At 41.8% G+C, this 24,347-nt stretch overlaps 3 protein-coding genes and 1 long non-coding RNA gene across 6 annotated transcripts in view; 1 reads left to right on the top strand and 3 right to left on the bottom strand.

Moving 5' to 3' along the window:
- Positions 1-11,980: 11,980 nt before the first annotated feature.
- Positions 11,981-13,338, bottom strand: fabp4a (fatty acid binding protein 4a). The gene is made up of 4 exons (XM_080863483.1): positions 13,175-13,338; positions 12,837-13,012; positions 12,631-12,732; positions 11,981-12,260 (listed from the first exon to the last, which is right to left on the bottom strand). The coding sequence occupies exons 1-4, from the start codon at positions 13,245-13,247 to the stop codon at positions 12,207-12,209; spliced, it is 405 nt and encodes a 134-aa protein (XP_080719609.1). The 5' UTR covers positions 13,248-13,338; the 3' UTR covers positions 11,981-12,206.
- Positions 13,339-14,003: 665 nt separating this feature from the next.
- Positions 14,004-19,368, bottom strand: mrpl53 (mitochondrial ribosomal protein L53). Its single transcript, XM_080862235.1, has 3 exons — positions 19,231-19,368; positions 16,888-17,000; positions 14,004-15,517 (listed from the first exon to the last, which is right to left on the bottom strand). Exons 1-3 carry the CDS (start codon positions 19,323-19,325, stop codon positions 15,399-15,401), a joined length of 327 nt encoding a protein of 108 aa, XP_080718361.1. The 5' UTR covers positions 19,326-19,368; the 3' UTR covers positions 14,004-15,398.
- A 456-nt stretch (positions 19,369-19,824) lies between these two features.
- Positions 19,825-20,424, bottom strand: LOC308384890. Its single transcript, XR_013969421.1, has 2 exons — positions 20,234-20,424; positions 19,825-20,057 (listed from the first exon to the last, which is right to left on the bottom strand). It is a non-coding gene; the product is annotated as an uncharacterized lncRNA (long non-coding RNA).
- Positions 20,425-23,371: 2,947 nt separating this feature from the next.
- Positions 23,372-24,347, top strand: part of pag1 (phosphoprotein membrane anchor with glycosphingolipid microdomains 1) — a 59,576-nt gene continuing 58,600 nt past the window's right edge. For all 3 annotated transcript variants that reach the window (XM_080863828.1, XM_080863826.1, XM_080863827.1), the window contains exon 1: positions 23,372-23,598. The gene's annotated coding sequence lies outside the window, so the exon portion shown is untranslated. The remainder of the gene's footprint in view (positions 23,599-24,347) is intronic.

The following is a 24,347-nucleotide window of genomic DNA, read 5'->3' as shown; positions in this document are numbered from 1 at the left end:
AGGTTTAGTTCTGTCTTCATGTTTATTTTCTTGTTCTCCAGTCGTGTCTCATGTCGCAGTTTGTTACTCCTGTCCCTGTGCTCCTTATTCCCTCTGTTCAGTGTCAAGGTCATGCCTCTGTGCATGTCGTGTATTTCCTGTTTTATTTTGATAGTCCCTGTCCTGTGTGGTGTGTGTCTGGTTTAGCTTCTCTTTGTCTTGTTAGGTCTGATGTGTCCCAGCTGCGTTGCCACCTGTTCCCCATCCTCTTGTTGTCCTGCCTCTGTATTTAAATCTGTGTTTCTCTCTGTCAGTTGTCATGCCGTACCCTCGGTCTGCTGTGTTTCCTCCCTCTGTGTTCCAAGTAATTATAGTTCCCAGTTCCTGGTTTATTTTCTCATGCTTTAGTTTGAGTTTTTGGTTTCTAGTTTTGTTTTGTACTGTTTTTCACCAATAAAACTGTCGCTTTCAGTTACAATTCCCATGTTTGAGTCCTGCATCCTGCCTGCCACACAGCACACAATGACACTGTCTGAATAAAAAAAATTAAAAGACCTTCACAAAGCCTGGAGAAGTTTTGTTCAACAAGAGTTCGACTCCTTGTAAGGAATTTATAAAGAAACGAAGAGTGGCTCAAGACTTTTTCACGGTACTGCCTATAATGCTCATCCTGCTGGGATGTCACCATTGCTCGGATTTGGAGAGAATTAGATCACAGTGAGCGCCCATTTTAAAACCGCTGAATCTGCCTGTGCCCTTATTAGACCCCTATATTGTCAAGGTGAGATAAGGGAGGCACTTGGACTCCTCGAGTGTGTGTGAAGACACATGTTCTCCTTGTAAAGTCAACTTTGCTGTAGAGGAACACTAATGGCACTTAGAGCAGCCTCTCTCCTTTTATCTGAGGCAGCTTCTTAATTGGGTATTTCACAAGGAAAATATTTCTTCCTTTTGCACTCTGATTGTTTAGCTTTTGCTGGTGCGCACACTCACTGCCCTACATGGAAGACAGGCCCCTTCATTTTGATTATTCCTTTTGTTGTCTGAGCCACTGAAAGTATCTGTGCGCAACACAGAGTGTTCATAGCTGAGAGGGCTTGCTGTGTCTATAAAGGATATGGACAGTTCTTCCAGACACACTTAAAGGGAACAAGGTCACCAAATAACCTTAACTGCTCTGAAGTGCGCGATATGAGCTGAATTCTTTGTGTATTTGGTCTTCAGCGGTCAAAGATTCAGTCTCATTTCTGGCATATTTGAGTTCTTAAATATAAACATGTTTCTTCTCTTTGAGTGGCTTTGATGGATGAAAACCGGCACCCGCCCCGGCGTCTCTCTGTGGGATATTTACAATCCACAAAGGAGGATAGCAGATAAGAACTTGGCATAGTTCTAATTAAATTTAACACTGATAACACTCTGACATACTCAGAATACAGCGTCACCAGGCAATTACAGGGTTTAGCTTAGCAAAAACAGCTGGTCTTTATCAATTAGGAAGAGTTAAACACAGAACACTGAAAGCATCAGAGAATCAGCACTGAACCGTAAACGTGTGCGCTTTAGTCAGTAAAACTCAGCTGTTAATAAACTTATCAATATGGCAATTCTATCATTGAAATACAGGAGAATTTGACTGATAATTGATTTCTACACTAATCATCCACAGCATTAAAAGCACCTGTCTGGTATTTTTGGTCTCTTGTGTTGCTAAAATCATAGATTGTGGTTTTTGGGTTCAGTGGATTGCAGGGCATCACACTTCACAGATTGGGTTTGTTCCAGGGAATCCACCAAGTGTTTCCTCATATTCAGATTAACAGTTTGCAGACAGGGTCAGTGCCTCGGGCTCTTTGTTGTGTTCTAGAGCAGTTTTTTGATGCGAGGGAACATGTGAGGATATTTTATTGAGGGAGGCCACTGTCATCATGGAGCACTGTTGCAAAATGGGTAAACAGAAGACTCTTTTTGTATTTAGGTACAAAACCAAAGTCTATAAGGTGCAAAGAATCCACAAAGAAAGCAATTAGAATCCAAGAGATGAACTGGGAAACATATGGAGCAGTCAGCAGAATCTAAAAACAGACAAGGAGCACACCAAGCAGGATAACAGGAAGGATTAAGAGACACTGACAAAGGGAAGATTAAGGATATAGATACACACAAGGCAGTCGGGGAGATAGGAAACACCTGGAGAGAAAGACACACCTGAGCATAATCAAGGTGACAGAAGCCACAGGAAGCAAAAATAAAGGCCAAGCAAAAGGGACTCAAAATAAAACAGGAAGCAGCCAAACAGAGAAACATCTAACACAGAGACCGGGACGTGACACAGAAGGGAGAGCAAAAGGCACAAAAGGTCACAGATAAACTATAACCAAGACTAGAAACCTAAAGGGAACTAAGAGCTCAGAATATAAGGAAATACTTACAAAACACCTGGAACCAGGAAACCATGAAGATCCTGAATAAAAATCAATCAAACCACGAGAAACAACTTAACTTTCACATGAATAGAAATGGGAACTAAAGACAGTTCAATAGACATGAAAGCAAAAAGGCAAACCAAACGGATCATATAAAACAACAACATTTGAAGTCTCAAACTTTAAAGCACGAGTCCCAGCCCAGTGAAGCTGACACAAAAGTGTCTTAAACTTTTAAACTGTTTATAATGGCCAGCATGGGGCGACTAACCTGGTTGCTAAAAGGCTTTGACGTGTGACCTCAAACAGTTTGCTAATGCGTTGTGGGGCTAGTTTCAGGTCACACTGAAAAAATGGAATTTTCATAATTATTATTTTCATCACATCTAGAATAAAAATACCAAACAGCTCAGCTCCAGGTTTGATAAGGGTAATACAATACCTAACCAATAAGGCACGTCATAATAGCTATGTCTATCTATTTATGCTGTCTATACTCGAGTCCAATGCATTTCAAAATGTAATTTTTTATTTTTTTTTACAGCAGACATTATAAAAAATGTTCACTGTTGTGTTTTATTTGTTTTTTTTAGTCCAGTCCCTGCTTGAGAAATGTCTCGGGCTCTTTGGTTGTGTCAGTTTCAAACATGTGGAATAGTTTATGTTAAAGTTCCTCAGATAATACCATATCTCTGGTGTGGAGCCCGTTACAAAAGGTCATAACTCTGGGGTTTTCAAATGTATCAAAAAGTATCATGAGTTTGTCAAAAAAAAAAAAAAAAACCTAGTTTGAGAAATTCCTCTCATGGTCATGTGTGAACTCAAGATCTGGGAGTCTGCAGGCTTTTTGTCCTTGCACGTTGTGTCATAAACCACGCACTGCTTTAAGTTCTTACTGGACACAAAGGTTAGATTTGGAGTGCGTCTGTGATTTCAGGCATTCAGTCATCCAGAGAATGTGGGGTAAGGGGTCACCCGTATTGTTTTTAGAGGGTGGAGAGAGTGCAGCATGTGATTTGTGTATACATTACTCAGACTGGCCAAAATCCACGTGGCATTTAATGTTTCATGTAGTTTAAAGTCAGTTCTCACAGCTTCAAATCAGATTAATGCCTTTAATATCCTTCCCTAATTTCATGCAGGGATCAGAGACTCTTTTTAAAGAAAATGAGCAATTTTGTCGTACTAAATATATGTTTGTGCAGTCGAAACTTCAAAAAGCGAGAGCGCTGAAGAGGAACAACTTCATCTGCTGAGGCAGCAGAGGGAAGTCCTTGCTACCTTTGCCCCAAAGAACAGGGGGAAAAATCCCCTCTTAGTCTTATATGTATCAGTGAGAACCAATTAAGTAAATTATGTCTGCATCCCCAGAGCCTTGACAGGAACACCCAAGGGGAGAACGAGAGCACAACCGCTCTCCCACCAGCTTCAGTTTCGAGCAAATTCCCTCTCATCATTGTCCTCCTTCTCATCGCTTCCCTCGCCTAATTCTCTGCAGTTTCCTGCAGCTTTAATGTCCCGGCCTGTATTCACCTTTCTCCCACTGTTAGTACACAGCGGTGAGGAGGTGAGAGGTTAGCTCACGTAACAGTAACAAACCTCCCCTTCCTCTTCCCTTTTACATATCACACTCCCCTGTTTTGTTTTGTTTTTCCTCGCTCATTCCGTACAGCACTTTGTTCATATTCATTCATTCCACACCTTCATTGGTTTTTGTTTTTGTTTGGGGTTTTTTTTTTGGGGGGGGGGGGGGGGGGGGGGTGCTCATTTTAAATGTGCTCTAATCAGTGTTTGATCGTCACATTGCATTTAGTTACGGTGGAACGTCAAAGAGTAGAATTCCTGCAGAAATTGCAGATGTTGCAGCTTGCATGCGCCCAATGGAGAAAGCTAGTAGGTTGCTGTCGTGGTTTACTCTCACCACTTTCATCTAACTGAGTCCTTTCTGCTCAGCACCAGCCAGACAAAATCAACACTTGGTGGTGTACATAGTGGAGCATTTAAGGTCTCAAGATCCAGATGTTTCCATCAGAAACTCGTAGATACAAAAAAAGAGTCAATATTAGCGCTCTAAGTCCAGAAAGTGTGCCAAGAAAATATCCTCCAGCAGCTTGAACTACTGATACAAGGCCGGATGGATCCACATTCTGACCCTACAATCTGAATGTCACAGCAGAAATCAAGACTCATCAGACGAGGCGACATTTTTTCAATCTTCTGTTGCTCAATTTTGGTGAGGCCATGTGAACTGTAGCCTCAGTTTCAGTTTGAATTACTGTTATCCTCCTATCACCACCGAGCAGTCTGACTGCTCTCCTCTGACCTCTGGCATGAACGAGGCATTTTCTCCCAGAGAACTACTGCTCACTGGATATTTTCAGACCATTCCCGGCCAACCTTACAGAAGGTTTTGTGGGAAAATCCCAGCAGATCATCAGTTTCTGGGATCTTTGCACAATCCAGTCTGGCACCAGGAACCATATCACGTTCAAAGTCACTTAAATCGCCTTTATATTTGCCTCAAAGAACAAATATTGTCATTTTTATGGCTCTAAATCAATATTTGAGTTAATCAGATATCATTATAAAATGTCTGTTTCCTCCAGTGTAATGAAGCGCTGCTGGCTCAGCAGACAAAATGATGACGAATTCTAAAATCAGAGCAAAAACCCCCAATAGACGTTTTGCAATATCTCACTTGTAATCTTCACCGCCACCGCCACCCACTCTTATTTCATTACACCGGTGTCTCGATCCAGACTTACAGTCACATGCTCCATTTCACTTTTTCATAATCAAAAGTGCCTGACGAGGCAAACAGCTAAAACAAAAGAGTTGACCGGCACAGAGTGCATGTTTGTTTAATGTGCAGCTGTGCATTGCAGGGAAGGCGGCCAAGCTGTTTCCCAGTGAGTTTCACACGGACTTTAACTCAAACAGCTGTAAACCCACAGGCCTCAGAGTAGAATAGAATAGAATAGAATAGAATAGAGTGTGTAGATGTTACACGTGAAATAAAAAAGCAACTGTGCTGTTTTTATAAATGAGCTTTTTGGATGGATGTTAAATAAGTCTTGCTTGAAAGGTTTGGGTTTATGGTGCAGAAGGAGCTGTTTACAGTCCACTTAGAGAAAGGTCAGTCTGTGACTAATGGCTTCCGTTTTCCTCCCGCCTATCAGAGGCTGCCGTTATCTCTCCGCAGCATTGTGGGGAAGTGCCTGTTGCCTACAGCACGTTGCAATGTGTCCATCAAGCCAACTTTCCTGATGACCTATTGTTTTGTTTTGCTTTTAGCAAAGCTTTCCTATGAAAGTCTAAACTACCTGCATTCTGTCACTGATGAAAACTAACATCACATACTGAATGTACTTACTAGGAGTAATAAGGCAAACTGACACAAACGCAGCCAGTGTGATAATAAATCCTCTTAAGAGATGATAAAGATGCAAACATACACAAACTCTGCTAAACTCAAAGGAATAAAATCAATGTCTGAAATGTTCAATTCTGAGCGTCGGTCTCGTATTTTAACCTCCTCTGCTTTTTCCTGAAGTTAAATGGTTTGATTAAAAAACAGTGAAACTGTTGAATCTTCGTCAGACAAACCGCATAGCCTGACCTTTAAAATATCAGCTCCGTTCGGCCGTGCCACCTGCAGCAGAAGGTCAGTGCGTCCCCGTGCATCACTTATCCGCTGCTCTAGCCACTTAGATTCACACATTTTTGCTATTGTAAGCAGTGCGACGGAGAGCCTGCTGTATTGTCTGCAACAACGGGGCAAATATCTGTTCTGGAAGAAAGCAATCAGTTTTCAGACTGGAATGTCTGCTGCTCAAATCGTCAGGCTGGTAAATTATAGAAGCATTGGTTTGATGTTTGCTTTGTTTTCATTAAGCTTTCTAATTTCTGCAAACGTATTTCTTTATTCAGCGACTTCCTCTGTATGTATAGTGTATACATCTTTTGTTTTTGCCGGTTGGATTGTGTACTCTTTTGGCGTTTGAAGTTGGTTTTCCCTCACAGAAGTTCCGCTTAAGCTCTTCATGCTGTGGCCATAAAATAAACTGCTCTGCGTGTTGTAAAGTCACTGAGTGCTCTCAGAGGTCGCAGCGTGAAGAAAGCCTCGTGTGGACCTGAAATGGTTCTTCCCATCTGGCTCATTGTGGTCCCACACTTGTTAGTCCTCGCTCCCCCCTCTCTGGATCACCCCCTCCAGATTATAGATCACATGTCCTGTCACACAGTAGTCTTTCGAGTGGATAAGCCAAAAACTGTGACAACTGGTGGAGGATTCAGAGCAGAAAATACAGCCACTTCTGTTTATTGACTTTTTCTAAAGTAGGCCATCAGGAGAGTTGGCTTTCCATTCATTTATATGTCTTTGATCACAAAAATAGACAAAATAGTAAGCAGGTAATTACATTTCTATAGAGCTTGAGGTCTGAGCTGCAGTGTTCCCAGGGGTACCCATTGTGTAGAGACTGGTTTGCATAGTCTCGCTTTAAAGATTTCCACCATCCTTCCTCCTTTCAGCTGTACAATCACTCATGGGGCTGTTATTCTGAGGTAAACTCGGACAGGAACTCTTGTTGAGATGACTAGAAAAACATAGATTATTTGTTGTGTTCTCAAGGGTGTAATAGTGTTTCCTCGTATACAGTACAGAGGCCCATCAGAAGTTATATTTTGAGCTGCTTCTAAATATAAAGCAGTTTAACAGCATCATCTTAAAGAAGTATATAATTTAAAGATTAAACAGTGAGAATATGGACAGTCTGTTTCCTTTCAGAAAGACTGAGACTAAGTATGAATAACTGAACCTGTCAAAATCAAAAATATATCATAACTAAATTACTGAACTTAGTCAACAGTATGGGATTAGCTAAGCCTCTCTGTTCTCTAGTAGTATGCCTTAATTCTTCATGACATCGATTCAACAAGGTCCTGAAAGCAGCAGCTTTGGAGGAATCCATTCTGCTGGAAGCAGTCATCAGAAGATGAGTGCAAAGTGTGCCACCAAAAGCCTGAATTGTTGATACGAAGCAGGATGGATTTATATTTTCATGTGGCTTCTGACCTCGCCATTCAAATGTTGCAGTGGAAATTTAGCTCAACATTTTTCCAACCTTCTGTCGTGCGATTTTGGTGAGGCTGTGCAAACTGTAGCCTCAGTGTGGCCATCTGCTGCAAGGTTCAATGTGTTGTGCATTCACAGATGCTCTTCTGCATACCCTGATTGTAATGAGAGGTTATTTTGAGTCCCTGGCCCTGAGAGCTGTCACTCACTAGTTTCTCTTTTTTCTCTCTGTGAACTCTAAAGTCGGCTGTGCAGGAATATCCAGCAGATCAGCAGTTTGTGAAATGCTCATACTTATTCAACTTGTCACCAACAACCATCCCTCTTTGAAAATCACGTAAATCACTTTTCTTCATCATTCTTATGTAAAGTTTGAACTTCAGCTGGTCACCTTGACCATGTCTATGTGCCTAAATCCATTGAGGAGCTGCCATGTGATTGGCTGATTAGATATTAATGTTAATGAGCGATTGAACTGGCATACATAACAAAGTATGAACTCCTTATGATTGTCAGATTCAGAATTAAAATCAAAGACATGCTGTGTGAAAAGATCTGGTATTTTAAAGATTTTTGAGTTTAATCCAAGCGTCTCTGCCGCAGTCTCTGGAGAGATGATAGCCTGCGCGCCTAGACAGAACAGCTTGCATAACATTCTCACACTTGTTGAAGAAATCAGAGCTTGCGAGTTTCAGTGGAAAAAAAGCCTCGTTGCATGGCAGCCAGCCTCCCCGACAGCTCCGAGGGGCCTCAGCGGACATATTTCTGCTCAGCTGTTTGGTTGCCCTGGAAACAAGCCAGTGTAGGCTACATATATAAATCCCATGGAGAAGATGTACAGGGAGGGGATCGTGTAGTCAAGGTTTTTAGCCAGCAAGGAGGCGCCGTTCACAGGAGTTACCCTTGAAAAGCAGGTGGATGTCGACCTCAAGGCCATCCCCGCCCTCCAGGTGCAACAGAGATAGCCTGCTCATTCTGTTTTTACCTCAGGTTTCCTGAAAACAATGCAGTCAGACTCAACAAGAAGCAGCAGCGAGAAAGCTGCCAGAATGAAACAAGTCAATGTCAAATGCTTTGCCATTTAAAAAAGCTCATTAGGGAACAGTCCCTCTATTTTCGATGTGCAGCTTGTGATGGGGAAATGAACAGAAGGCTTTTGGAGGTGATGGGGCATTTAGTCAGGTCACCTGTCTTTCTTTTCCTTGGAACTTCCTCTTTCTCGTTGCTGATTTCTTCTCTTAAATTCAGACATCGAAGTCGTGCAAAGACATTAAAGGAAAACAAAATGATCTTTTGCTTTTTTTTAGAACTGTTATCTGTCTAATCCTCCTTATCTTCACACTGCTTCAGATATTAAAACACACAGGAAAACAAACAAGCAGCTGAATCTGCTCCCCGTTTTGCAGATTGCAGCTCGTACTTCGTGCGATTCCACATGCCTCAGCATCCCTATACGTCAGCGCGTTTAGCAAGTACGAACTCATACTGTAGGCCATATCATGTATCTTTGATCCCATGGGTTTGCTTGGACATAAAAGGTGTTTATGTCTCAGAGTGCTGTGTTTAAAAGTGAAGGACAGACACAGGAAGGGTGTCAGCGTCAGAAGTCAAGTGGAGCTTTCCAGATGTTATACAGAGGATGTGAGTTCATTCTCTTAAAGTCCAAGACAATCTTTCTTAACACAAAACAACCCCAATGTCAACAAGTTACCTTTGTCTCTCGTGTATGAGAGCGCACACTGGGTGAAGCATACACACACAAGCAGTGCCACAGTGTTTGTTTAGTGCATGAGTCACTTTCAGCAACACGACATACAGTATATGCCACATTGACCTTTTTCCTTAGGTTCTTTTTCTTTACTTCCTTCGCTGCCAGTCCACTCTCTCTGTGGGCTTCCAACTATCTTCCTCCTTCCTGAGCAGTTTCCTAATTGCTCCGCGTTGCTGCAAGGTTCACCTCTGTCAGCAGTAGGCAGCTGCGAGATCAGGACCTTTCCTCTTCAGTGGAACACCTCCCTTTCTGTCCTGCTTGGCCGTGGGCTGAAACACTATTATTTCAGATGGTCAGCTGGAATCTCTGCTTCATTCACTGAGTTCATGTTTACGCCTGCACTGTGTCTGTATCTGCGTACACCTTCCACCGGGTCGAGTTGCAGAATGAGATTCTCATTTTCATTTGGGGAAAGATGCGAGAGATAAAAACAAAGAGGTGGAGATCCACTCTCCAGTTCCTGCAGTTATCCAAACAAAAATGGTGCAGATAACAAGCGGTGCACCTGTAAGTCAATCCATAGCAGATGTGTTCTGCCTTCTCTGACTCTGAAAACGCACTTTTTAAATAATGTTCTCACAGAATGCACCGCTTTAAATAGTATTCACATGAAGAGGATATAAAAGCAGCAACTCCTCAGGTGAATTCAGTCAGGCTTTTTTTGTTTATAACAGCAAAGATGATGCAAGTTTGGGTTACTGTTGAAAGTCTGAAACAGTGATAGCTCAATTTTAAGATCAATAAGGCAAAGTGCTACAAAAAAGCCAATCGAAAAGGCATAAATAAAGTACCAGCATCTATGTAGACTTTTTCTAGCCTTCCTGCCCACTCACTTGACCCGTCTCGAGTCCGCACACCGTAATGCAATCAACAATAGTGCGTGGCACTCCTCCAGTGTGCCACCAGTCCGCACTAATACAATAAAAGAAAGAATGTTTTGAAGGATTTATTGCTGTCTAACTGTGTTGCGTCATTTGTGTTGTTGGCTATTTTTGTTGCACTAAACCCTCATTTATCAAAATGGACAAAAGATGTAATTATACTTCTGGAGAGTTGCTTCCTGGCATTCTTCACATTACCGTCCGTGCCAGACAGTCCAGGAAACCCACAGAGATCTGATGTTTTTTTTCTTTTAGCCCAGATCTTCTTTTATGATGTTCAACAAAGACAAAATAAAATCCATCATTTGTAATTTGAAACTCCCCGTTAGGCCTTTGTTGCTTCTAGTTTTGAAGGTACGAGGCACATATTATCCTGTTTATGGTGCTTCCACCATATTTACAATAACCGTTGCAGCTAGCTGAAGCCCTACATGTTTCAGTGAAAACTTGCATTTTAAAAAATGAATTCATAAATTGAAAGAACCGGTTTAATTCAGTGGCGTGTTTGTGAAGGTTCTCAGTCATCCAGGTCATCGTAGTCTAAGGAGCTTGGAAAGAAAAGCGTCTGGACTTCTTTAAGTTGCTTGAAGACGTTTCACCTCTTATCCAAGAAGCTTCTTCAGTTCTAAGGTCAAATGGTGGAGAGTCCCAGATTTAAACCCAGTGGGAGTTTCCCCCCAAAAGCAAAAGGCATCAATTTCCTGACAAACTTGCTTGCTATCAAATGTCCAAAAACACAAACAAAAAGACTTGTACAGTGATCCAAGGGGCTTAAGAGGAAACCTGATGTCAATACAATGTAAGCTGTTTGATGAAGAGTTTCTTTTTTTTCTGTACTGAAAACAAGTTAAGTGTAAATTTGAACCTCAGACAATTCATTCAGACTCGTGCTGGATGCTGTTTTGCAGTTGCTCTGGTAGATTTATGCTTTCCTCTTTTTAAAAAAGGAAAACAATGTTTAAAAAAAGCTCTTAACACACCAACACAACTCCACTTGACCTTTGCTAGCTGTCCACTGTGATACTACCCTTCTCTTGGCAGTCTCCCAGAAGTTCAGACACTGTACGTCCTTGGCTGCTGTCAGTTCTATTGTCCAGGCTGAAGGGAACGAGAGCACTGGGCTGCAGTTCCACCTGGTTCAGCTGTTTTGACCATTAGAGCCAATCAGTTCTATCGTCTCCCTTTCCTGTCATGGGAAAGTGGCGGTCGGCTCTCGAACAATCTCCCCAACATACAAAAACTTGACAAGTGGCCAAAGGGTGGGAGCGCCTGTTGGGAAGACCCGTAATGTTTTGTGTTTTCCATGTACTCCATGTTCATGTACAGCTGCCAGTACATGTGCAATGTTCAACCTCCCAAAACGGAAAAGGGGCTTTAGTTCCCAACGGACCTCTCAATACTTCTAAAAATGAGTTCACATGCCTCAAAGAGTCCCTGCCAACACACATTATACATCATGAGAAAGGCAGGATTGCTTCCTGATTGAACTTTAAGTGGGGGTGGTATGTTCAAATCTTTGTTTTTCTCTTCAGAACTTAAGAAGAACAAAGAACTACATAAAGCGACGCAGATTTAAGAAGCCACTGCATGTAGAATAACTGCTGTAATCACCATGAATGGGATCCCATTAAAGTCAGACTGCCAGATTAGGAGGCATGTTCCCATTAGAGCACTTTAAAAAAAAAAAAAAAAAAAAATTATTAAGACATTCCTCAGCACGGCCCAGTGGATGAATGCTTTCAAGTAGGTCACAATTAAATCAAGATATTATCCAAAACGCACAAGGCGAACTCACTTGCTGACCAACATTTGACAAACTCAGAGGCACACACACGACAGTTTTTTTTCATTCATTTTTATTCAAATCACCACAACAAGTCCAAATGAAACCAAATGCATCATGTTGGAGAACACAGGCACGGAAGAGTGATTTTTATCAACACAGCGAATAAGAAAAGCAGAGTACGCCGGTACTTTAGTTTGGTATTGCGCTCATTGAACTGAGCCTGTCATCCAGCAGTGCATCCAACAAGTGGGCTGAAAATTGAAAAAGAAGAGAAAAACTCCCTCCATCATGCCTCCTTTACGTATGTCCTCACTGCGATCACGTCTCCCATGATGCATTTCTGTGTGGAAAGGAGACGTCAGGTGATTAGAAGAAATCTGCATGTGCATCAACTCTGGCAAACATCAAGCAGAGCATACAATCATATAAGAAGTCACTGCCAGACTTATTTATTAAAAAAATTTTTAATTATATAAATCTTCCTCAGGTATGTTGTGATGTTTTTATTTCCTGTAAAACTCCTCACTTTAAGACAAATACCTTTTTTCTTATCATCCTAACAGGATCATTGAGTATAAACAGTACATTTTAACACACATTAACATACTAAATCTACTATATAACATATAGAACAGGGGAAGTAAAATAACTTTACGCAGAACTTCTAAACAGATAGTTTGAGGATTTAAAAAAAAAAAAAAAAGTCACACCGCTATCAATTTCCCATCTGTGATCTCTCTCTCGATATTCGTTTCTTTGCCATCCCAGCTCTGTTTCTGCACAAGTTTGCCGTTCTCCAGAGTCACCACGGTCTGCAGGGCACAAAACAGACAAGTGGTCACGTCCAGCACAGATTAAATCAATGATCAATCATCTAAAAGTCAGGCTGTGTAAATGCTTGTTCTGTCTTTCTAACCCTGGTCTTTCTGTCGTCTGCGGTCGTCTCATCAAAAGGTTCGTTGAGTTTGAACTTGATTTCGGTGGTTTTGAAGGTGCTCTGAGACTTCAGGCATATAGTCCCTTCGTCGTCCATCGTCACTATTAAATTGGGCTTGGTCCGGTTGCCCACCTGCCGGGTTGCAAATCCCACACCTGCAGAGCGCGAGGTGTCAGGAAATGTGTCAGATGTAGAGACGCTTTTTAATTAAAACGTTAAAAAAAACTATTGTGAAAACTTGAGACAATAAAATTAATTACAATTAAGATTAAAATGTTTCCCCCCCTAAATTTAGCTCCAACCACAGACGTTCTTACCGATTGCTTTCATGTAGTCGTCAAAATTGTCGCTGGAAATCATCTTCCATGTTCCAACAAATTTCTCGACCATTTTGCAATCCTTGAAAATTTTTTCCTCTTTATCCTCAACAACAAAGTGTGCAGCGACTCTGGGTTCAGCACTCTTCCAGTGTGGGAGCAGAGTGTGGCCGTTTTAAAGGGACAGTCCTTTTTTTCAGCAACGCGATAGGAGCCAATCACAGCCTGCAACGTCATATAACGAATTGTTGAAATCCCTCCTCTTGTGAGTTTTTCCCTTTTCACCCACTTATTTATTTATTTTAATCCGTGACATAGTCGTGGCAATAGTTTTATATTCTAAGCTACATGTGTATTTATCAAAATTAATCTTCAAACACGGTAATTTTATACAGAATAAACAATATTTTTCTTTGTTACAGTTTAATATCAAGTGTTTCTCTGGTTCCAGAGATGTCACTTTATATGGCGGGCCAAACAGGCCAAAAATGACATATTTGTTTTCAGCTTGGTTATGAGCCGTCATTCTGTAGTGATCTGCTGATAAGAAGCCATTCCTCTTAACAGGTGAAAAATTGCCCTCCTAGTTTTAGGCTTAATCCCCCTTTCCCCCCTGCAGGCAGTATCCTTCAAGCTCAGGTCGTCTACCAGAGGCCTCGGAGTTTGAGGGTCCTGTGCAGTATCTTTGCTGTTCCTAGGACTGCGCTCTTCTGGACTGAGATCTAAGATGTTGTTCCTGGGATCTGCTGGAACAACACTTTTACCATGATACTGTCATGGTACAAATAACAGTAGCATGGTGGTTAACACTGTGCTCTCAACGCAAGAATCAGAATCAGAATACTTTATTGATCCCTGGGGGAAATTATTTTTTGTTACAGTGCTCCATTTTAAACCAACATTAAGACAAGACAGACAATACGCTAACTAAGAATAGTACAATATATACATATATATACATACATACATACATAAGTCACTTATAAATAAATAGTTGGAAAAAAAGAAGGTCCTGAGTTCAAATCCATCACATCCTTCTTGCCCTGTGACAGCTGAGAAAGGCTCCAGCACAATAGTATTATTATTATTAGGCCTTTGTAGGTGAACATTAAGTCAAATTGAGTTTATTATTAGTTTGCTGACTGATTTCATTTTGAGGAAATACAAACAGGGGCTCTGTTGATATTGTGATGACCTTTACTTCAGTTAAATTCACTTTGGATCCTTGTCTTGTTAAAGACTGGCAAAACTGTAATGTGTAATTTCAACTACAGGCTTGAATGTGATTAGAAAAAATCAGTGACTGACTGGTTTTTGCAGTTTTTTCACACCCAGTGACCTATTTAAGGTAGTTGCAGCAACCAGCTGGTCCCTGATCATGCTGCACCTCTGCTTACTGATTACCAGGCAACTGCATAGGTTTCCTGGTCGGAGGCAGCCTGTCTTGAAACAACTAGACAGCAAGGGACGCCGCGAGGTCGGAGACCCGGTCCTCATCTTCGAAGCAACAATTTCAAAGGCAACGAGATCGACACAGTTGCACACAGTCACAATAAATTTGGTCTCCTACCATCATTTTGCTTGTCAGTTAAAGAAAAGTCATTTGAAGTCATTTATGTTACAGTTCTTTTCAGGAAACCTGCCAAAAAATAAGTGTGTGGATGCAATAATGATCCATTAATAAAACATTAAGTCACAGATGGTAACGGGACAGAGGTTGACTATGTGAGAGGGTGGGATTTCACTTATCTGTGACTGGGTGAAAGGCTTTTTTCTCCTTTTCAGATGGGCTGGATGTAAAACTCTGTGCCAAATTACAGCTTTGCTGTGTCAAAGGTTGGAGCTTGCATGACGCTCTCTCAAACACTGGAATGGTCTCCTTTATCAGGAAAATGACACATTATGCAAGGACACACCGTGACCCCGTACTGATCGCAGCACCTTTTTTTTTTTTAGCAGTTAAAGCATTTTAATTGATCCGGCGAATGTTGTTGGGAAATAACCCAGCTGAGAGAAACTATTTGGCCAAGTGACAAAAACGATACAGTTCTCTTTATTTTTTACTGTTTAGTTAAAAGGGCACAAAAGAATTTGACTATTAAATATTTAACCAACACAACATTTTAGATTAAAGCCAGTCAACACCATGTGTATGAAATGGAATAGTTTTACTGTACATGTTCAACAATATTCACAGATAAATACACATCTGCCAAGCTCATGATTATTTCTTCTCTCCAACTTTTGCCTGCGGGTCCTTGGCGACGCAGCGGGATTGAAAAGCACTCAGCATCTCACTGCTGGTCAAATTTGCTCCCTTCATCAGCAGCTTCTCTCCGTCTACTGCGGAAAAGGAGGACAAAAACACAATGAGATGACTCATAAGAACAACATGCTTAAGGAGTACAGAAAGGAAATGTTCAAAAGTTCACTCTGCACAAAAGTCGAGTAAGACACGCTGCGGCTCTGCTGACCTGTGGCAGACATCTCCAGCTTTGTAAAAGCCTGACTCACTGCGTGAGTGATGCTAATTGTATGAAATTCCAAGACTGGGTCATATGTTTCTGAGTGTATGAACTGCACATATGCACCATTTCCAGGACTTTATCCTATTTTTGAGTTTTTAGATTTTTTTTTTTATCATCTTTGGCTCCCGTGACATATCTGGAATGGGCTTTTTAAAAACATAACCAGAAAAAGAGAAAATTAAAACAGGTTACGACTGTCTTGAGTCAAAGGTTAAAGTGAACGTCTTAGTTGCCTTATCATTGTTGTGCCTGGAGGTGATTGTAGTTATGATTTGGTGCTCCAGAGTGATGGATGCATCAGGGTAAGAAGACAGATGGATGAAGTGATGCCTAGTGTAAAACTCTGTGCGGGCGGCGTTATGATCAGGGATTACTTCAGCTGGTCAGGTTGACGTTAGGCAACAATTTCTGACCACAAACCGAGATCAGCTGACATCTCTGAAAAAACTGAATGGCCAAATTTTTCTATGAAAAAAAATCTTCCCTGACAGGGAAGATGCATAAGATGGAGCCACCAGGCTCAAACTGTGAGAGAGTGGTGGAGACAGTATGAATTGGACACCACCTTAACCCCACATTGAGAAAGACTTTATGCACAAATACAAGTTCTTGACGGAAAATGAACACACCTGTATAAAATGACATATTCTGTCTTAGCAGCAGGTTACAAAAGTCAGACAGCTACTTTTGTAGGCATTATTAACATTTCATAAGTGCTAGACGAGCCAGTTATGAAACTACACATCACTTCAGACAGCTGAGGGAACGACGGCAACGATCTCATCCAAAATAACTCCACCCATGAGAACACTCCCATGAAGTCTTGAATTGTAATGATATGAGCATGTAACTGGACCTCATACTGACAGCTCAACAACCGTCTCCAGATTGATCTCCTTAAGTTCTCGTGAAATAACAAGTTAGCAGGCCTCCCCACCTATAAAACTACATAAATCACATTTTATTCCTCTTCAACAAGTGAAAATAGTGGACTGTGTATAAAAATACCTGTAATTTCTACAGAGTTAATGCAATCATTTTGTTAAACCCCTCGAGTGACATCTTGATTGTTTAATTTAAAATCCACTGTGGTGGAGTACTAAGATAAAACTAGAGAAAAAAAAACAACTCATGGACCAAACTCTGCCTCCCCCACTCATTCTAATGTGCTCACGTCATACTTACCATAAGTGATATCCACTACGGGCTCAGACTTGTCATGTTTCACCACTGGTATCACCTCACAGTTCATGTTGGTAGCTCTGGCCTTCTCTGAACCCACTAAGGTCAGAAACTCCCTGTGGGACAGGAAAAAGAAAAGCTTTTTTAGATTTACCTTATAACGCATTAAAGTGACTAAGTACATTTCTTATCCGGTTGTTCAGTGATGACGCGACGAATCCTACTTCCGGGTCTAAAGTAGTCTGCGTTTAATATGGCTTTTGTGTTGTTAACATGTTTAATGTTTTGTATTTTCTCTTATTTGATCTCAAAAAGCTCCTAAAACAGTCAGTGATCACTGTTGACCTCCCTTGGCTTTTATTACCGCTAATCATTTATTTAAGCTCAGTTTTTAAAACCTTAGGATGTAACTGCAGCCCAGCCCATGCAGCAGTATATGAATGACTAACCTCGTATTGTGGATGGATTATCTCAGTTGTTCTCCTGGCTGAAGTTTGGTCCTTTTACAGCATCCTGCCATGCGATTACATTTGTTCCTGACCACCGAGAACACTCACGGTAACTTTTATCGAGTGGAAAAACAGTTAGCTTGTTTATATTATGATAACATAGCTGTGTCGCTAGCGGTCACGTAGCACATCATTATATACCAGCTAGCCCAACTTCAGTAACCCTACAAACGTCACTGCTGTTTAGTTTTCTGTCTTCATTTATGCTGGAAGTGATAGCAGAGCTGTACGTTTTAATTTGTTTCCAAAACCCCGCAGTCAGGACATGCTATATTATATTTAGATAGAAGCTAGCGAGCTAACTCCCTGCTAACTTCTAACTCCGTTAAATGTCATAAATTCCGTTTTCATGGATGCCTGGGTGTTAAACTCAATTGTTACACCTGGTAGAGCAGAACGCTGATCATTTTATTAAAGATGAAAGACTTTAGACAGTTTTTCAACTCTCAGTAATGCCACAGTGATCGTTTGAATTATGGACCTGCAGTTTAGACCCAGACACGGCTAGTGACGTCAGACTGAACAACCCTCGAGATGCTGTAGTAGATGTGAGTATTTCCACAGTGGGGACATCGAGTATGACACACTTAGCTCCATTGCACTGACTTTACAGCAGTAATCACTAGTTACTCTACAGATTCAAAGTAAAGTTGACACCAAACCGGCAATCTGCTTTGAAGTTAGACGAAATAGGCTTGAAATCTACACATTAAAATAGTGTTTAAACATCAGTAATATAGATTTCCCTTTAGCTTTGACATTTTGTGTATTTTCTCAAAATATTTGTGAACCGTTGATTTAGGCAGTAATGTACACTCTAAGGCCACTTTAATAGTTACACCTCTTCAAATGCTTGTTAACACAAGTATCTAAACTGGGTGTGTAGACAAGTGGTCAAGACGGCCTGATGAAGTTCAAACCAAGCATCAACCGAGTGACTTTGAGCATGGCATGGTTATTGGTGCCAGACAAGCTGGTCTGAGTACTTCGCAAACTGCTGATCTGCTGGGAATTTCCCGCACAACCATCTCTGGGAGAAAATATCCAGCCGCAGTCATCTGGGTTAAAATGCCTTTTTGAGGTCATAGATCAGAATAGAATGGTAACACTGCTTCAAGCTAACAGGTAGTCAAGAGTAAATGAAACAACCACTCATTACCACCATGCAGATGCAGAAGAGCATGTCTGAACACAGTGTGTCAAAGCTTGAAGTCGGTGGGACTTTGGCAGCAGAAGACCGCTCTGGGATTCAAGTTAGCTAACAACAGGAAACTGAGGCTAATATTCACACAGCAGGTTGGGAAAACATTGCATGCTCTGAATTTCTCAATTTCTGCAGTGACATTTGCACAGTATAAACACAGAGAAACATAAAAACACACGGAAACGTGGAAAATCACTACCCAATAATAAAGTGGCCGGTGTATAATGACCGTATAATGTCATGTGCAATCTAGATAACAAAACAAACGTAAGTGCTGAGATTACTTCAAGCAAAACTTACTTTTAAACCTTCCATTAAAAGAGTTTAGACGAGACTTCGTGCAGCATGTCATATAGTGTTGCTATGAATTTACGGAGGGTTTCTTCAACTAACATTAACCAAATGTTGAATGTTTTAAGGGTGTCTTTACTAAGCATGAAAGCCAGCATAACCACAGTCTATTCCGACAAGCATCAACGAGCTATACGCTACATAAAACATGAAATGACGTTGCGGTTGGCGGCTGCTGGCTGTCGCCAACAGCCTTATTGTCAAATTACGACCGTTACCCGCCTTTCAGGCACACTGAACGGCTCTCCGACACAACAGCAGCGTCAAACGCGCCTTTCTTACCGTGTGGACCGGACATTGGACTCGAACGGACAAAACTGAACGGTTATTTTCTTCACAGCCTTCAATACCACGGTCGCTTTGCTGGGAGCCGCCATGTTTTCGATTTAATGACCTCTAACCTCGCCAGAATGGGGTTTCTCACATGGGCCACGAGAGGGCGCCACAGGATTAAGGATTCCAGTAGCTGCCTCACTAACAGGTCCATACAAAGGTAATTATTATTCAACACGACATGGAGCTGTTACTTTATAAAGAATGGGAGGTGATCATGATTTTTTTAGCTTCATAGTTATTAAAGCAGGTGTTTTCCTATCTTTGCAGTCTTCTGCTACAGATCAAAAAATCATTCATAAGATCATTTATAAGCAAAGCAGGGACACACCAACAAATGTTTTCCCCTCTAGGATATTATGCATTAACTTGTGAAGTTATGCATTGTCTACTTAGTTAGGCACTGTCTGTTTAACCCTAGAACACTATCGCTAAAAATAGTAACACCATCACTAACGCCGGGTGATTTTTACCCAATATAATATACCCAACAAAAAGTACTTGTCATCAAAATATATAAAATATATGACAACACATGACAAATTAGAGGGGTTTTCTTTTATTTTCAGCTGTGCCATATCTAACAAAATGGAAAAAAAGTTTCATGGGGGGACCCTAAAAAATGCTCCAAAATTTCTGGAAAATTAGCAGTTGGAGAACAAAACAAATCCTAAACAAAAATATAATGATGCTGGAAACTTGGTCTTTGGTCCACCCATTCCTGGGATATTTGAGTCTTCCCTGGTGAAGGCACAGTCTCCTTGACACGCGAACAGCTGCAGGAGAGAGAAACAAAAAATGGCATTTTTTGAGTGGGTAAAAATGACCAGTTGACTAAAATATTTCTTTTTACCATATGAATTCCCTTGGAAATCACCACTTGTTGATATTTATTCATAACCACTGCACTAAATAAGGATAACATGCAAATTCCAGGACCACTTTTACTTACCTATTCCTTACATGCAGTCAGTACACACAGGGTAGTAATGGCGTGGACACACCGGTCGACGGCAGACATGGCACCTGTATCGCGTCTTCCTGTCCAAGCCTGTGGGGCACACCTCACTAAGGGACCACTGCTTTCTGCTGCCACTGGTCGTGCCTCACCTTCAAGAGTGCCAGGGGTAGGGATGTCGAGCACGCTACAGATCAGTTGATGTGACAGATTTGAAGAGGGGAGCCTCTGCTCTGCCCATGGTTTGCTGAGTGCCAATGCCAAAGCCTGCATATAAGGCCTCCTCTGCATTTGGTTTTCACCTCTCTTCATTGCATTCTCATTGTGAATGATCCATGAGTTTATCACATCAGCATTGATCATGCCATAGAACACGCAAAGGGGCCATCTCTTGGTTTTTCTTCCACAACCATAGTGAGCGCACATCTGGTCAAAAGTATCGACACCTCCCTTTGTTTTGTTGTAAAATTCAATCACTTCGGGCCTACGAGTGGGTCCTATGCTTGGTTGTGTATGCATGGATGACAGGAGCAGTACAACCTTCTTTTTTGAAGCTTTGTCAGGGAGGAAGGACACCAAGGTTAGTTCTTTGGTAAAAAGAAATGCACTGGAGCCTGGCGCGTGATTTTCTTTAACTTTCATCACTTGTGGGATCTCCCTTTTGTTTGCTTTTATTGTTCCCACTAAGGTCATGCCACAGCTAGCTACATAACATAGCTTTTAGATTAAAAAAAAGAAAAGAAAAAGAAATCTAATCAGCTAACAATTGCCAAGTTAAACAAACCTTACCTCTGTGTTACTCACTAGCTGAGATGCCAAAGACACTAAACCTGCAACAGGGTGACAGCTGTAGTTGAAGAGGGACAGTAAATATGGTGAGCCTGAATGTTGTCACCCTTGAAATGCGGCAAGATCACCTGATTTTATACACTAACACTATCACCGGGTGAAATCCACCCAAAACCTACTTTACCCTCTATCACTATTGCTGGGTGAAATTCACCCGAACACATGCCTGTAGGAAAAAGCGGGATTTGGGGTAGGGAAACACCCACGCCTTCAAAGACGTCAAAGACAATGCTGAAGCTACCCAGAGACCCACCACACTCAGACAAACGCAACATATTGAAAATTATGTAAATACATTTGCTCGGGTGAAAATCACCCGGCGATAGTGTTCTAGGGTTAATATCAGCGTTTCCTGTGACTTGACAGAGTAAATTATTGGTGTAATATTGCTGTAGTACTCCCAGTGATAGCTTCACCAGTGGAAGCAGTTCACTGATAACAACACAAGTTGCGACACGGCTTTTATACAAAAAAGTGACTGTTATGTAAACACCAACATCCCCAATCAAAGTGACAAATTCAGAGGAAAAGTGACTGGGGCACCTTCAGGCGTGCAATCATCAGGACGTTGGAGAAGGGGGTCTGTGAGGAAATAATTCAATAAAGGAGGTGCTACTGTTCAAATAGACAATCTAACACTTTTTTTTTTGGCACATTTTGGGCGTGACCCCTTTAATACTTCTCAAGAGTGATACTTAAAAATATTTTTGGGGATCAGATACATTCCTCTCATTGAACAGTTTGTTTTCCTGTGACTTAAAAAAGAAGAAGAAGAAGAAACCTTGCACATACTAATTACCTCATCTAAACTTTATCAAGGCCTTTCTTGACCTCTGCTCGCTGCAGCCGGTTATTTATAGACACCCCTGGTGTCAGGGCCTGAGCAGAACAAATGTGTTGTTCTCAGATCAGTACGCCAGAGTGTGTGCTGTTTATCCCAGCTCTAACACGCCTCAAGTCTCTTTCCTGTGAGCGACAGCCTGACCCAGCCTGTGACAGTCAGCAGAGGCACGAGGGCTCTAAATTTAAACATTAAGGCTACCGAGAGGCCGAAGCATTTCCTATACACCTCCCACCACACACGCGCGCACCCATGCACACACTCACACACAATAAGTATTTGTCGGAGGCTTACTGTAAGAAAGTTGGGGAGAGGGCGGTCAGAAACAATAAATGCTCCAGGGGATGTTGACCTCAGAAAGAAAAGGGTATTGTCTTGATGTTGGAGTTCATCTATGAAGGCCTCAGCCTAAACACAATATGAACTTATGAGATGGTCCCCCTGGGAAGCTGTGGTGTTTAACATGAGCTGCCATGTTCTTCTTTGCCACAAGGCTCCATCATTGCTGTTTCTGCAACATGTCGAAAGAAATTCATGCTCTGGTGCCAAAACCCTGTTTTGAATTGTTGTTTCCTCCTTGAGAATGACACCCAAGTTAGGTATGAGTGTAAACCAAAGAGGCTGTAGTATGAAAGAATGAATCAGAAGTGACTGTAACAGCCTCCAAATGAATGGCTGATGGGTAATAGAGATGAATTCACTTCTGAGGAAAGGTGGAGGATTGTGGCAAAGGGCCCCACCACTGAGAGGAATCACAAGGGCGTATCTGTAACACAGAATCATCGTACTGCTGACAAAATGGAAAGAAATCAAACACACTGAGTGCTCTTACTCATTAGTGAGTGCTCCCTGTTTCAATGCCTCTCTGTAAACCTATTAAATATAAATTAAGCACAAAAACTCATAAATCAGTAAATAACAAAAAACGATTCCTGCTGAGTTCCTTCCAGCAAACTGTGCAAAGTACAAAGCTACAAGTATGAGAGAGTATTGCACTACAGCCTGGAACTGTTACACTGTTCAGTGCATTGCATGTAATGGTCTGGATTGAACTAATTATGGTAATTAGTTATAATGTTTTAGGCATCGTAAAAAATAAATGATACCTAATTTGTGGGTTTTCTTCACCGTGCGAGAGATTTAATAAACCTCACACACAGTTACTTCACTTCTGAACACTCAAAAATGTCCACATAGCAGCCAGGTAAAGGATCCAAATTGACTACACATCCCATAATCCCTCTTAAAGCTTATATTTGAATTAAATGAACAGGGTTCAGTGCCCTGCAGAAGAAGTGACTCTGCTGCACATCTTCGCAAGCTACTGGGAGACGGTCAAGGCCACTCATAGGAATGGCCGACTACATTTCCCGTGAAGCCCTGCGGGGGCAGCTCTCTGGCACTCCTCCTCCGCCGCCTCCTCCTCACAGCAGCGTCCTGGCTGGCTGGAACGGCGAAGCAGACTGAAGTGAGCGTCCTGAAATGCGCGCAGGCTGAAGGACGAGCCGCATCGCTCCGTGTGCGGACACCGATCACTCTCACACCGGCTTCATGCAGCGCGTGGACGGCGTGGACAGAGGTTAAGAGCTCAGCGGGAAAAGCCAGGCGCACTTTTCTATTCAGAGCGGCCGCTGAATGCTGGGTTTTTTTGACTGTCTTCTCAGCTCCGGTGAGTGCATCTTCACATCTGTGTGTAGAAGTTGTGTTTTTATTCGTTGTTGTTGTTTTTTTAATATGTAGTCGGTATATCCAGTGTTATGCCTCTCTTTGTGAGTGACTGTCTGTGTGTGGACGGCTGCATTGGGAAACTTCACGCACAGGCTGAGTGTACTGAGAGTTGTCACTGCGGCAGGCAGAGAGGCAGCCTCGGTGTTCGCAGTGAAACCAAATTTAAGAAGCGGTGACAGTCACGCTGAGACAAGGACTTGTTGCCCTCCGCTGAGCGTTTCGTCTTTCCTGCTGATTTCCAAGAGTGGCGAGCTGTCTGTGTCTTAAATCTCGTTTTTTCCCCTGCACACTTTGTGTACGGTTTAGGGCTGCTGCAGTACATCGAGCTTTAAAATGAAAAACAGTGCATGCGCTTTAAAGGATGCAACCTCCCGCATAACATCTATTGCTTAAGTTTTGCACGAGCTCATAGCTTATGATGTTTTTAGGAAATTCCTGGTGATTCTTTTAAGGATCACGAGATCATTATCTGTTTTTTTTAAAGATGCATATTAACTTTACCATACACACGGATATGGTCATGTGCGTGGATGTTGAGCTCTGTGGATCCCCCCCACCGCTCCTCCTCATTGACACTAACAAGTATGGGCCGTCTTTCCTCCCTCTTCATAGCTCCAAGCAGCCATGCATGCCCTACTGCATGCACATGCATATACAGCAAGTTGCAGATGAACCTCAGACAGCTTTCCC

The sequence above is a fragment of the Rhamphochromis sp. 'chilingali' genome (assembly GCF_963969265.1).
Source record: "Rhamphochromis sp. 'chilingali' genome assembly, chromosome: 17".
Taxonomy (NCBI): domain Eukaryota; kingdom Metazoa; phylum Chordata; class Actinopteri; order Cichliformes; family Cichlidae; genus Rhamphochromis; species Rhamphochromis sp. 'chilingali'.
The sequence above is the reverse complement of the archived record's forward strand: the minus strand, read 5'-3'. Positions and strand labels throughout refer to the sequence as shown.